Source organism: Microplitis demolitor, chromosome 2 (assembly GCF_026212275.2).
Source record: "Microplitis demolitor isolate Queensland-Clemson2020A chromosome 2, iyMicDemo2.1a, whole genome shotgun sequence".
NCBI classification, from domain to species: Eukaryota; Metazoa; Arthropoda; class Insecta; order Hymenoptera; family Braconidae; genus Microplitis; species Microplitis demolitor.
The window spans coordinates 3502890-3517778 of NC_068546.1; the positions used below are offsets into that span (position 1 = coordinate 3502890).

Below are 14889 nucleotides of genomic sequence, written 5' to 3' on the forward strand. Positions count from 1 at the left end.
TTATTCAGAGATTTTTTTTATTAAGTTTGGAAAATATGTCTAATATAATGAGAAATTCAATGATTTGAATTAAAAATTATTGTATTGCTACACGTACACACTAGTTATAGTTTTTGTTTCTTTATAAAATACGACTAGAATTTATTCAAATTAAATTTTTTACTGCATTGATATTTTAAATTCGCACATCAGATTTTCAAAAGAAATTTTTGAAAAAATCATTTGTTTTTTGATTACTGACGATAATTAAACAATTTGCTAAAAATAATTAAAAAGAAGAATATAATTATTGCTAAAAATTAATTTTACATAAATATTGATTTGTTTACATAATTAAAAAAATCAAAGAATAATTTTTAATGCAAATACAATGTGACTATTTAAAAATATATGATCTATTTAATAAATCAAGAAATTGATTTGGATTTAAATTCAAAAAATTTTAAAAATACAATACTGACTTTTTTTTAAAAAACCTTTATCAGTTTTTGATAATTGCGAGTTTATTAAAGTGTTGCTATGAAATTTCGCGTAATTAAAAACTAATTACACATGAAAAAAAAATAAATTTTAATTAAAATTCAGGTTTTTAAAATAACTATCAGCTTTGAAATTAATATTATTTAAAATTAATTGACTTATGGACAATAAAAAAAAATAATTTCAATGAAATAAAATAAAATACATTGTGATTTTAATTTTCATGACATTTATCACTTGGAAATTTAAAGTTATGTAAAAATAAAGTATATAAATAAGTTAATTTATAATGATATTTATATTCTATATTTATGACTGATTGAACTTGTCAATAACTTCAAGTAATTTCCTTTAAATTTCAAGGAAAATCTTTGGCAGCGCATATATTTTTATTATCAACGAGTCCAGAAGACCCTAGAATATTTTAAACTCCAAATATCTCAATAGCCATCAAGTAAAAAAAAAAACTACAAGACACCTTTTTTGTAGATAATTCAAAGCCCTACAAAAAGTCTCTTGCAATTTTTCTGATAACTCAATATTTACAAAAATATTCCAACCTCGAAAATTTGAAATCCCATAAAAATAAAGTATCTAAATAATTTAATTTTCAATGAAATTTTCTAGTGATTTTAACTTCTTAACAATTCAAAATAATTTCCTTTAAATTTCCAGTAAAATTCTTTCTACTAATAAACTTTAATGATACTGAACTTAACCAACGTCTAATAATTTTTTTATTTTTTCCAAAACGATAAATTTAAAAAAAAAAACTATTTGAAAAAATTGCACTCATAGTTTTTTAAATTTTCTACACATGCATATTTTAATTTTTTTTTTTCCTGCAATTGATAATTATCCATAAGTTAATTGCCTACCAACTTATGAGTGGGAATGTAACTGACAAGTCAACTATTTAAATTTAAAAAATCCGTATTTCGATCAACAAAAAGTAAGTGCGCGCATTTTTAAAAATTTCATTATTCAAATGTATTCAAAATTTCTAAATTGTCTCATGTGTGCACTCGTATTACATGATCATTAAATAATTTAAATAAAATAAAAAATTCCCGCGGTTTGAAAGTACCGCCATCTTGTCAGCGTAAAGACCAATTAGAGTAGTCTCTGGTTGTGTGGTAAAAAAATGAGAGCGAGAGTGAGTCGAATACAAGTAGACTAACCAATACCACTAGTATAGACTTATTAGAAAGAGACAGCAAGACCTAGACTAGTGCATACTTACCCATAAATTAATCTACACCCACACATACAATTGACAGTCAAGAGAGTGAAATACAAGTATCGGTACTGAGGTGCTGGTGGTGTTTGTAGGCCGTACGCGTTCTCAAGAACAAAAACGTGTGAGTGAGAGATTTAAAAAGATAAAAGAGAACGACAGTACTGAGTACGGAGCAGAGGCAGAGGGAGGTGCGTTAAAACCAAAGGGGCCTTTCGTATATTTTAAAATACGGCTAGAGCCATTCTCTACACCTATTAATTTGTTAATTAATTAATATTAATTATTGTTAACAATAATTATTATTACTTATATATATACATATACATATATATGTTGTCTGTTGTGTGTTAATTATAAATTACTAAGCCAGCGTTCATTTATTTATAAAAGTGTGTGATAATTTTTTTTAACTCTGGCTTTGCAACCCCGGGCTCTGACAATCCCGTGGGAGCCAACCAAACCATCAACCAGCATTCAACTACTTATATATATATCTATATATCTATATATTTAGGCATATATATGTATATATATATTCGTAATATTCTTTTGATTTAGCTAGTCTATACTCTCTCTCTCAAGCATCCAAGAGACATTTTATTTATTCCATCCCCAGGATCATAAGAGTTTAAAAAAAAAAACAAAACTTATTTAATTCTGCAAGGACTCGCCCAAAAAAGTCCGACAGGACTTTTATCATGGTAAGTTATTGTGATAATTTATTACTATTATAATCATTATTTTTTCGCCATTGCGTGTTTTATTTTGACATTTTTTTCCCTGACGTTTTTTACTTTTTTTTTATAAAAATTTTTAATAATTTTCATCTGACAGCTCAATTAAATAATTCGAAATTTATATTACAAATTTAATTATTGATTATTAAATGTCAAAAAAAAAAGAATTTTGTTTACAATATCGTCAGTCATTTTTTTTTTTAGTTTTTGTTTTATAATTTTTTCATTGTTTTTTTTTTTATCAGTACTTGATAAATATTTGGGTAATTTATTTTTTTTGGGGTTTTTTTTTATTTATTTATTTATTTGATTGTTTATTTTAGAGTTCAGCATCAACAGGAGGTACTGAGGGGTCAAGTCCTGCCTCAAGTCCAGCATCAGCTACAAGCCAAGCAATGTCAGCACCGAAATATGGTACTCTGGTACCAAATCGTATATTTGTTGGTGGTATTTCAGCGAGTACTAGTGAGGCTGAATTAGCACAATTATTTTCTGCATATGGAAATGTTAAAGCGACTAAAATAATATCTGACAGAGCTGGTGTGTCAAAAGGATACGGGTTTGTTACATTTGAAACAGAAGCTGAAGCTAAACGCCTTCAACAAGAGGTAATTTGATTATTTTTATTTTATCTTAATATTTGTATTTATTTTTACTAATTTTTGTTTTTTTTTTCTTTGTTTATTTATTAATGTTTTTACAGCCTGAAAGTATTATTTTGAGAGAGAGAAAATTAAATATTGCGCCTGCAATTAAAAAACAGCCTTTTAACCGTTCGTTCGATGGTAGTTCAGGTTCACCTCCAGCTGTGCCTACAAGTCCTTATTATTATGCTAATGGTAATTAATTTTTATTATTATGACGTATTAATTGGTTGTATTCATGCCTCGGGTAAAAAATGATTTGAGGTTTTGGAGAGAGGATTAGGTAAAAAATTGTTGAATAATTTTTTATTTTATTTTACTACAGAATAATTCAATTAGATTTTAAAACTTTTTGTTTGGATGATAAAAAATTAAAGGTTCAGATTAAATAAATTAGATAAATTATTTTGTAAGCGAGTATTTAATAGAATCAAAACAATGGTAATTTGTTTGGTTGTAAAGTTACTCCAGTTGAACGCTGGTTTTTTTAGTACTTATTAATTTTCTTATAAATTAATTAGTTGTTAATTTATTTAAATTTTTTTCTTCTGATGACGAGATCGTTTTATTTTTTTTTTTAACTGATAATGATTTCTGTGTATGTTTGTGTGGTTCATCATGAAACCGCAGCATTTGTGATTCTGCCGGTACTATTTTATTTAATTTAAAGTGCGTGGATATTTTTATTAATTATTTAAATTATGATAAATCTTTAAATTCAATTCTTTAAAAATTATAAAGCAAAAAATTATTTATTGTTAATATTATTTGGTTGATGTACACAGATAATAGGCCAATGTAATTTTACTTTGTGTCGGGGGTTTGCATTTGTTTTTTGTGTTTTAAAGTTTTCAATGTGTTGGCATACTTATTAACTACTAATTATTTGTTTCAATCAAGAAAACCGCGGTGCAATTGAGCAACAAATTATAATAAAACTCGTTCATTGGACGAGTTAACAAGTTGTCGGCATTGCTCAACAGATTTATCAACAAATAAAATAATTGTCGGCCCTTGACTAGTTACCTGGAGTGTCTAAGACACCGAGACGTTTTATTTTTAGAATTGCTGAATAAATTTCTTTTTCAATGCTCGATTTTTCAGTACTTTCCATTGAGTCATTGATAAAGCCATTTTACATATTCGCATAATATCTTATCTATCTAAATTGTTTTTACTGAGAGTTCAAGTTGACGGGTGTCTCACACTTTAGTGAAATCTGTTACACTTTTGTTGCTGTTAATGCAATTGAAATTGTTTAATTATTGCTTATAAACATATATTTTGTTTAAATAATTATTATCCAAATGCTATTGATTTAAAAATTTGAATTATAAAAATTATTTTAAGTGTTTGATGTTCAAAAATATTTAAAACTATTTTGAATACTTTAGTGCCTGAGAATCAATGCAGATTACAATGCCAAGTATATTAATAAATATTTTTAGTTTCCGATCTCTTTTTTTTTTTTTTATTTTTTAAACATTACTCCAAAATTATCAATCAAATTTAATTCTTATAATTATCAACATTTTTTATTTAATAAATCAAGTCATAAAATTCTTAAAGACTACATTACAAAAACAATTTGAATTAAATTATACAAACAATACCAATTTTCACCAGTGACCTTTGTCCCAAGGGTCAGAATAAATCTTAACACAAAAATAAAATTTCCCTTCAATACATACAATTATTTATTAATTAAAAAATCTATTCGCAGGCATGGGACTACCTTATCAAAATGGTTTAACATTTTACAACACCGGTGCCCCAACTCCTGGGAATCCACTGGCACCACCAACAGATCCAGCAGCTCTTTATCAAGCCGCCAGTGTCTTCGGTAACTAAACTCCCCATTAAAACTCTCCACTAAAAGCAAAAATTCCACCTCTTAATCTACGATTTATTTTCCAGGACCTCAAGCTGCTTCAACACATCAAACATTTGCTCCAATGATGTATCCGTGTCCCGCACCTTCACTCTACATGCCACAACAGTATCAATATTCTCCAATGCCTGTAAGTTTATTCCCGCTTCATTATTTAACATTAACTTAAGTATTAAATTTAAAATAAAATATTAAGTGTAGGTTATAATTAAGATTTAGTTAATTTAAAGGTCAGTGTTAATTTAAAAAAAAAAAAAAAAAAAATTAATAGCTAATAGTTAAACGTAAAAATTTCAAATAAAACAGACAAACGGTCTGATGGGAGAAGGAATACCACCGGCCTTTCTACCGAACCCTCAGCAAATGCCTACTTATGTACTTCTCGACGCAATACAGTATTGAGGTTTAAAGGTACAATAAGATTGTAAATTAAAAATAACTACCAATAAAATAAAAACAATAAATAATAATAATAATAATAAAAACCAAGCAAACAAGCAAAAGATACGCCATCACTTATTATTTATTTATCAGCATGATAGCTATTTTTATTTTATATTTTTTATTTTATTAAGGTCCAGCACGTACACAGGCATGCTCAGGATCACCTTTAAATGTTTAAATTATTAATAATTTATTTACAAATTAAATAAAAAAAACCATTAGCTTTTAATTTTTTTTTTTTTTTATTAAGCTTTTATTTTATGAGTGAATGTAACTGACAACTGGGAATTTTTCAAATTTTATAATAAATAAGTAAAATGCGTGTTTAGATAAATGAAAAATCATTACGCGCATTTTTTTAAATTTATTATTTTACTTTATTTATTTATTTAGTTGAAATTTATAAATTCTCTCATGTCTGCTACATTCGCACTCATTTTATTTTATGATACTGAAGTTAACCGACGTCTAATTATTTTTTAAAACGATAAATTATGAAAACAAAAAATTGCATTAATAGTTTTTTAAATTTTCTACTTGTGCATATTTTTAGTTTTTTTTTTTTTTTTTTTTTGTCTACTAACTTCAGGATCATTTTATTTTAGCCCTACGCTGCTGTCAATTATTTGTTGCGTTGTTTTTTAATAAACAATAATTGATTAATGAATTAATTAATTAATTAATGAGGAAGTAGATAAGTAATAAATAAATAAATAAATATTTGTATTTATTTTAGTATGAGTCGTATTACACGGGAGCAGCTGGTGCACCTCAGTATGTGTATGCAACGAGTAACACAACGAATAATGGAAATCCAAATGGTGGTGGTGGTGGAGTTGCTGGTGGAGGGGGTGGTGGTGGCAGCAGTGGAAATAATAGTATAACTGGTGCAGCAAGTCCACCATCAAATGGAGCACATGGACTTCAAACTATAACAGCTCCGCATTATTATACAACTGGTACTCATCCAGCAGGAGTTCAACCGGTGCCGCCTTCAGCAACGGGAGCACAATCATTGGATCATATTTATTATAGTTTTACAACTGGTACACATCAACCTCAGCATACACATCAACAGCAGCATCAAAGTAACGCATTGCAACATGGAACTATGGGTATTAGTGACCAACAACCGCTGCTTCTTTTTACGACTGATGGATCTTGCCAGCCTGCCAGTTCCGATGCTCAAAATCAACCGACAGAGGTAACTTTTCTTTTTATTTTTGCTTTTGCTTTTCATTATTTTAACTGACGACGGTAGTTATTACGTGAGAGCCGTTTTCTTGGTTATTATTAATGGTCTTTTAGATTTTGTTACCCTAAACTATCTAAGGATTGATAAAAAGAATTTTTTTATTGTTGACTGAGGAAAATGGTCGCGTAGAAATTTAAGTAAAATCGTAAAATAGAAATTAATATTCAGACTAAGTGCATTCGTATCCATACAATAATTTCCATCACAAGTTACTGGTCAAGACTGATCACAAAAATCTTTTGATAGATACTAATATATATGGATTTGCACAAGATGACATGAAAGACAATCTTGTAGCAGTCTTGCGTTAATTTTGTGAAAGTGTCTTGCGGAAATTTCTGCATGTCTACGTTTTTATATGCCTATAGATCTATCACAAGATATTAATGCAAGATTTAAAGTAAAGATTTTAGTGTGACTTGCACATGATATCGTATGAAAGAATATTGCAGATATCTAACACGTGGCTTGTTGATAAAATCACTTACGCATTTCTTGAGCAAAACTTGCGCCAGAAATTTCTTAAAGATAAACTCACGCATGACTTGTGCCAGATTTGCTCAAGTAACGCTACATAACCATCTCTGTCACTTTACCCCTTCTTTTGGCCTACGATATGTATTTGACGCTTCTTGAGAAAATCTGGCGCAAGCCATGCGTGAGTATCTTTAAGAAATTTCTGGTGCAAGTTTTGCTCAAGAAATGCGTAAGTAATTTTATCAACAAGCCACGTGTTAGCTTGCACAGTTCTTCAGATACATAACACAGTTTTTTTTGTAAGTCCTGCGCAAGACTTGCAATTTATAATATTTTACTAGTGTCTGCAACAAGATTCACAGTCATATAAAGACATAAACAACTAGAACACTGGTGACAAGCAATTAAAAATTATCCTGACTCCTACATGTACACAAAATCTTATGCGTAGCTTGTAGATTGAAGTCCATGTACAATTTAAACAAAAATATTGGAAAATCCAAAAGTGCACATGAGTTTTTTGATTTTTAATCATTACTTTTATTTTATAATATTAATTTTCTTTTTTTTTTTTTATTATGAATTTTTATTCAACTTTTACATTATAAACTTGACTTTGTTATTTCTTATTTTCAGTTTAATATTTTTCTATTAACATTTTTTTTAAATATTCCGCCTTTTTGTCTTAAATGTCGCTCTTTTTTTTTCAAACCTATACTGTTGCGCTAGTGCTGCCACCAGTATTTGATGGAGAGAAAAAATGAAAAAAATAATAACAACAGTAAAAATAAAAATGGCAGCTAAATTTTTCGTGAATAATCAGTTTTACATTTTTTATTAATTACAATTAAACTAAAAGGATTTAGATAGTGATTTTCCATAGAGTTCTTGTAATAAAAAATACAAAGATAATAAAAAAAAAACTGGGCCGATTAATTGTGTCTATCAAGAGTTATCGTGACTACGAAGTTTCATACGTAACAATTGTCAGCACTGGTTTCTTGAGTTAAAATAATTTATTTTAAACTAATAAAATATCGAATCGACTTAATAGTAGGTTCAAATTGTTCTTTAATAAATTCTCTATATGCTAGTATACATTTTTATCCATTTTTGTGTAATGCAAATAGTGTAGAAGTATTTTTCTGAGTAAAATAGTCCAAAAAAATTATCATGAAACATCCTCGGCGCTTCGCACTTGAAGTGTGCAATTCCAATTTTAAAGATTCAAATTCAATTAAAAATTATAAACTATACATTTCTTCTTATAGAAAGAACCTGATTTCAAACCCGCCTAATCTCAACTTTTTGAATTTAGCTTCGAAAAATTAAACTAGCATGAAAATTAATGATTTCCCTGCAGGTTACAAAACAACAATTTTTTAAATCAATCCTTAGACAAAATAAAAATAATGTTTAAATAACATTTTAAAAAAACCCTGTTTAATAACCGACTTTCAATAAAAAAGCGCAATACTTACAATTTAAAAAAAAAATCGCAGGACACACGCTCAGCATCGAGCCACTCAGATCATCAGTCACAGCATCGTCCGGCTCAATCAACTGGCAACGAGTCAAATCACCTATCACTTCCTTCAACTCCATTAATACCCATAATGCCTATAAAATATCCTCTAGCAAATAGATATCCTTATCATCCTCATTCTCAACATTCTCTATCTCTCCAACCTCAGTCATCATCAACTCAGCCTCTGTGTCCTGATTCAACAGACGATCAAATGCACTGTCGCATCCTCTATCATCCAGTTTACATTCCAAACCCTTACAATCCAACTTCTCTATTACCAACTCCCGTTATTCCCTCGAGTTACGATTCATCAAAACGTGATTCTCATTTAAACAAAACAATAACTTTTAATCGTCCATTAACTCATCAAAATTTACATATATTTCCTCAAATTCATCATCAACATCAAAATTACAATAAATTAAATAGATTTTCTTCTCCATTAAATCGAATTAATTCGCACAAAAGAAATTACAATTCATTTAATAACACGCGCACGTCAAATAGATCACAAATAAACTCAACAGTATCATCATTAATTACCACAACTGCTACGTTAACTACAACAGTAACAACAACAACAACAACAACAACAACAACAGCCATCACCACAACTAAAAATCATTCCGAAAACCGTAGAAATTCTGAACAAACATTTAAAAAATTACCAAACTCTTATAATAATAGTAGCAAATTAAATGACAATGATTCAAATGAATCATCGATTAATGACGATAGTAAATTAATGACAACAACAACAACAACATTAACTACAACAGCAACAACAACAACAACATCATCATTAAGTCCGCCTCCAGCGCCCTATTCACCAATGACACGTCCAACTCCAAACTATTCCCCTCCAAATTTCCAGGTGTTCTACAGCCAGAGTCGTTACTCGTCAAATCAATCGCACTCGCAGTCCCAACCTCAGCATCATCACTATCATCATCACCATCACCATCAGCAACAACAGCAGCAGCAACAAAATCAACAAAGAAGGTATGGAAACTCCCAGAATTCAAGCGGATCAATACGTAACAAATCCGATAATAACAAATATAATGCGATGTCATCATCATCATCAAGTGCTCAAAGTGTTATTTTGCGTAATAATAAATATAAATTAAATGGTATTATGCAAAATAATAATAACAGTTGTCCTGCTGGTGGTAACAGTGCTGGTAAATCATCAAATCCTGATGATAATTTAGGTGGCGCTGGTGATGCACAACAAACAGTTAATCGTAATAATTTACCATTAACGCCACCAGGTACTCCTAGAAATTTACAAGACTCAAGTCAAATTAGTGATACGTGCCATCAAATACAAGCACTTACACTTTAAACACTTGGTATAATTTATTGATAATTATTAATAATAACAATATTAATATTAATACATAAAACATGATATATATTAATAACAATAATTAAAAAAAAAAAAAAAACATTTTTTTAAATTGACAAATAATTATTGTTGGTGCGTCGTCATACGTTGTTGTTTATTGTTGTACGTTTGTTTATTTTTTTTAAGATGAGGGTATTAATATAATGAATTTATGATATTGTTTATTGTTTATTTAGTTTTATTTAATTGTTTATTTAATTCCGTACTAAAAAAAGTTATTATATTATTTATTAATATTATTATTTGTTATTACTTAATATATATACATATATAGATGATATTAATAACATTTAATGGATGCCCTCAGCTTAGAAAAAACAATATATTTAAATCTTAAATCGTTATATATAAATATACACATAGTAATTAAAGAGACGTGTATTGGCATGTTAAAGATGATTATTAATTATTAATAATAATAATAAATATAATAATTAATTAATAAATTAATAATGATAATTAATAAGATAAAATAGCTATGAAATATTATATGCTGAAATATATGAATGATAACAGTATAAAAGGCACGCTTTATAAATTATTAATTAATGAATAATTATAAATTAATGAGTATTAATAATATTTGGAGGAAATAATAATTGTTTTAAATTAATATAATTATTTATTTTTAAATTAAATAATTCCATTATTAATTATTAATTAATTAATTAAGCAATTATTGTAGGCTCGGCGACAAACGTTATTAAAGAAATTAAAAAAAAAAAAAAGTAATTAATGGTTACTAATTGTAGTAAAATGCAAAGAAATATCCAATCTCGCGAGCAAGGCTAGATTAGTATAGAAATTTAAATGATAATTTAATTGCTGAGTTAGTGAGGAAATATAATAATAATAATGATGATGATATTATTATTATTAATTAAATGGAATGATTTAATGAGATAATTAAATATTAAAGACGTTGTTAATTCGTACAAAATACGAGCGATCTGTTATGTGTTCAAAGACAAAAAATAATAAATAAAAACAAACAAAAATGTTTATAAATAAAAATGCATTAAAAATAATAAATAAAATAAATTTTAAATGGGAGATAGTGATTATTAATTAGCTGAGAAATAATAAAAATATTTATTATTAATGTTAATGGATTGAGATAATTATCGGTTTATTTATTTTGTTATTATATACAATTGGAAATAATATAATATAATAATTTATTTTTAGATTTATTACATTTAATTCAAAGACTAATTTATATTTATAAAATTACAAGATGGTTGTTCAGATTAAGATGGCGCTTAATTTATAATTCTTTAACCTTCAAATTTAAATTCAAATATTAATACAATTAATCGTTTTTTTTTTTAAATGACAACAAATGACCTTTATCTTAATTGTATTAATTCAATACAATAATTAACGTCAATTATACAGTCAAATTATGAAAATTTAATTAATTAATATTACTAAAACTTACATAATAACTATAATTTATTAAATGGTAATTTACTTTATGACGTTAAAGTAAAATTTTTTTTTTGACAACTGTTAAACAAATAAAAATATTTATCTAATTAATTGCATTAATTACACTCTTATTAATCATTATAATAATGATTAATGTTTTAATATATTTATTGATAATTGAAAATGATTAACAGACTCCATCTTGATTGCGTTAGTCCGCCATGTCGATTAAGCCCACAATTCACTTTAAAAGATAATTAACATCATTAATTAAAATTACAAAATATAAAAAACAATTTATATTTTTTTCACTACAATTAATTAGTAATTTAAATTTACTAATCAAATTACACTATAATCACTGAGGTTATGGCGCTTAATTTCAAATTAATCACATAACTGAGTAAAAAACAAAATTTATATAATTAATTAAATTATATACAAACTCATTAATTGTCACAATAACAATTAATAAAATAAATTTTTGTTCCACTTCTCTTTTTACAAACCAAACGAACAAGCGACCATCTTGATTAATCCACCATATTAAATACATCCATTTTGATCGTATTAACATCCGCCATCTTGTGATTGTCTAAAACAATAATTATTATTAATTAAAGAGTTACAATGTCTTAAAAAATTAATTTATTAATAATTTGTATTTGTATAGTATTATTAAGACAAAACTTTTTAAAAAAATTAGCCTATAAAATTTGAATGAATTAAAAAAATGTTAATGTAATTAATTGTTAATAAAAAATGATTCTAAATCATTAGAGTAAATAAATTATTATATTATATTAAAGGATTAATAAACAATTAATGATTAAAATGGTTGCTCAAGGCACTGCCATGTTTATTAATTTGTTTTGTTCATGTTAATGATTAATGATTAACTTTCTTTTTGTACAACAAATGCTAAAAAGACAACAACGTACTTAAAAAAAATTATATTTGTGTTTATTTATTAATTATTTTTTTTCTTTATTTAATTAATTGTAATTATATTCTATATAATTTATAATTCTTTGTGTCATTAATTTATCATACGTTAATATCATTTCGAGCAACTGAGATGATTAAAATTATAAAAAATGATTAATAATAATAATGATTATTATAATGATACTAATAATAATATTAGAGATTGGATAAAAGATAATTATCTCATTGTTGGTAGATAGAACGACGATAATTAAAAGGATATTAATAAATAATTAAAATAAATAAAAACGTGTCGGCTGTGAGCTTCCAAGCAAATAACAATAATTAAATTATTATTAACATTATTGAACGTGGAAAAGAAGAAATAAAGATTAATAAAAAAGCTAGAGAAAGAAAGAGAAAAAGAGAGAGAGAGAGAGAGAGTTGGATGATTATCCGCAACACGTTATATATTTAAGATAATTGAATATAATAAATTGTTATTTAAAAATAATAAAAAAAAAATCATAATATAATATCTAATAATTATTAATATTAATTATATTAATATAATAAAATATTTTTGTTTAATTTTTTTTTTGTTTATTTATTTCCTGTCTTTATTTTTATTATTTATTATTCAAAATATAAATTTAAAAGGCCTAGAATATAAATTTTTCTAAGTTTTTGAAATAATATAGAGTGCCTTCTATTTGTTTATTATTTATTTTTAATTTATTTTAAATTTATAATACTTATTTTAAATTATAATATAATAAAAAAAAATTAATAAATAATTCAGCAATATTAATATGTAATTAAATATATCAATAAATATATAAAATTTTAAGTGGGACAGTTTGGAGATGAGAAAATTTTAATTTTAAAAAAGTTCAATTGATAAAAATTTTAATTACCGGGAACAAATACTTAGATTTGATCATATATGACCATATCTGATCATGTATTACCATATCTCATGTGCAATCATATCTGAGCATATGTGATCATATCTGATCATGTGTGGTTATATTTTATCATATATGATCATATCTAATTATATATGCTCGTGTCTGATCAAGTTTAAATACATACATAACCATATATGAGGTCATATAATTATATGAGCATATTTAATCACATATGAACTCATTTAGTTATATATGAAATAATTTCTAATCATATAGAAAATTATCTGTTTGTAACAATTCAATATCATATTTGACCATACAGTAACTTAAATGATAATTAATATGACTATATCTTTTAGGTCAAGTATGAGTCCATAAATATATTCATTATCATATATGAACTCATACTTGATCATATATTAACTCACACATATATGACCATAACCTCTTTCACCATCATAAGCTCATGTATGATCATAAACTCTTATACGATCATAAACTCATATAAGATCATATATGATTATATCTAAGTATATTTCCCGCGATAATTTGAATAAAAACAAAAATTATTTTTTTTAAAAACGCACAAGTTTTATAATATTTAGAAAACCACAACATTGTTTTTATAAAAATAATAAATTTTAATTATTTATTTATTGAAAAATATTTGAAAATTTGTAAATTATCAATGAACTTTTTGAAAAATAAGAAACATGCAATTTATAAAATTGCTATTAAAAAGTAATGAAATTTTATTTGCCAACTATTTAATAAATTGTTGAATAAAATAAAAAACAAAAAAAAAATAGATAAATAAATATAAATAAACGTGGATATGTCAGATTGGCTGTGACTACTGCGTGCTAGTTTAAAACTGTTGTTATTTAATTATTAATTAATCATTATTAATGTTGTATTTAATAAATTAAATCAAATATAAAATAATAATGATAAGAATAATAAAAATTTAATAATTAATATATTTAACTAATGGTTAATTATTTAAAAAATAATTAATACGGAGTAATTTGAATAATCAATAACATGATTAATTAATAATGAACCTTCATTAATAAAACATTAATTTTCTTGATAAATTTAATATAATAATTAAACGAACTAGCGGTAATTAATAAAAAAAAAAAAAAAAATAAATAAATACAATGAAGGTGAATTCAAAATCATGGCCCTACAAAAACACTAAAAAAAACTATTAATGATAAATATATAAATACATGATTAATTAAACTAATTAATAATTAAATGTACGTAATTAATAAAAAAATATCTAGATGTCGCTAGTTATTAAAAGATATCGTAGAAAATGATTAATAGGTTAGATTAATGATTAATTATATTAATAATAATAAATAAAGAATAAAAATTACGATAATTATTATCTTTTAAAAATTACGGGTTTAAAATTATTAAAAATTTGTCATAACCTTTTTTTTTATTTTTTTTTTTTTATCAATTAATTTCAATTAAAATATTAAAAATATTTATTATTATT

At 25.4% G+C, this 14889-nt stretch overlaps 1 protein-coding gene across 2 annotated transcripts; it reads left to right on the forward strand.

The window, feature by feature from the left end:
• Positions 1-1637: 1637 nt before the first annotated feature.
• On the forward strand, positions 1638-13056 carry LOC103579981 (homeobox protein 5). Of its 2 annotated transcripts, XM_014439688.2 has the most exons (8): positions 1638-1908; positions 2279-2421; positions 2781-3065; positions 3161-3296; positions 4825-4944; positions 5019-5122; positions 6173-6640; positions 8671-13056. In XM_014439688.2, the coding sequence occupies exons 2-8, from the start codon at positions 2419-2421 to the stop codon at positions 10042-10044; spliced, it is 2490 nt and encodes an 829-aa protein (XP_014295174.1). In that variant the 5' UTR covers positions 1638-1908; positions 2279-2418; the 3' UTR covers positions 10045-13056. The 2 variants fall into 2 exon arrangements, with proteins under 2 accessions (XP_014295174.1, XP_053599086.1); XM_053743111.1 differs by lacking the exon at positions 1638-1908 and having other exon boundaries at positions 1945-2421.
• Positions 13057-14889: the final 1833 nt, after the last annotated feature.

Excerpts from the sequence above, each read along its gene's own strand:
- LOC103579981 (XM_014439688.2), top strand. Across the intron at positions 5,123-6,172 it reads ATCAATATTCTCCAATGCCT|TATGAGTCGTATTACACGGG; the intron begins GTAAGTTTATTC and ends TATTTATTTTAG. Across the intron at positions 6,641-8,670 it reads CTCAAAATCAACCGACAGAG|GACACACGCTCAGCATCGAG; the intron begins GTAACTTTTCTT and ends AAAAAATCGCAG.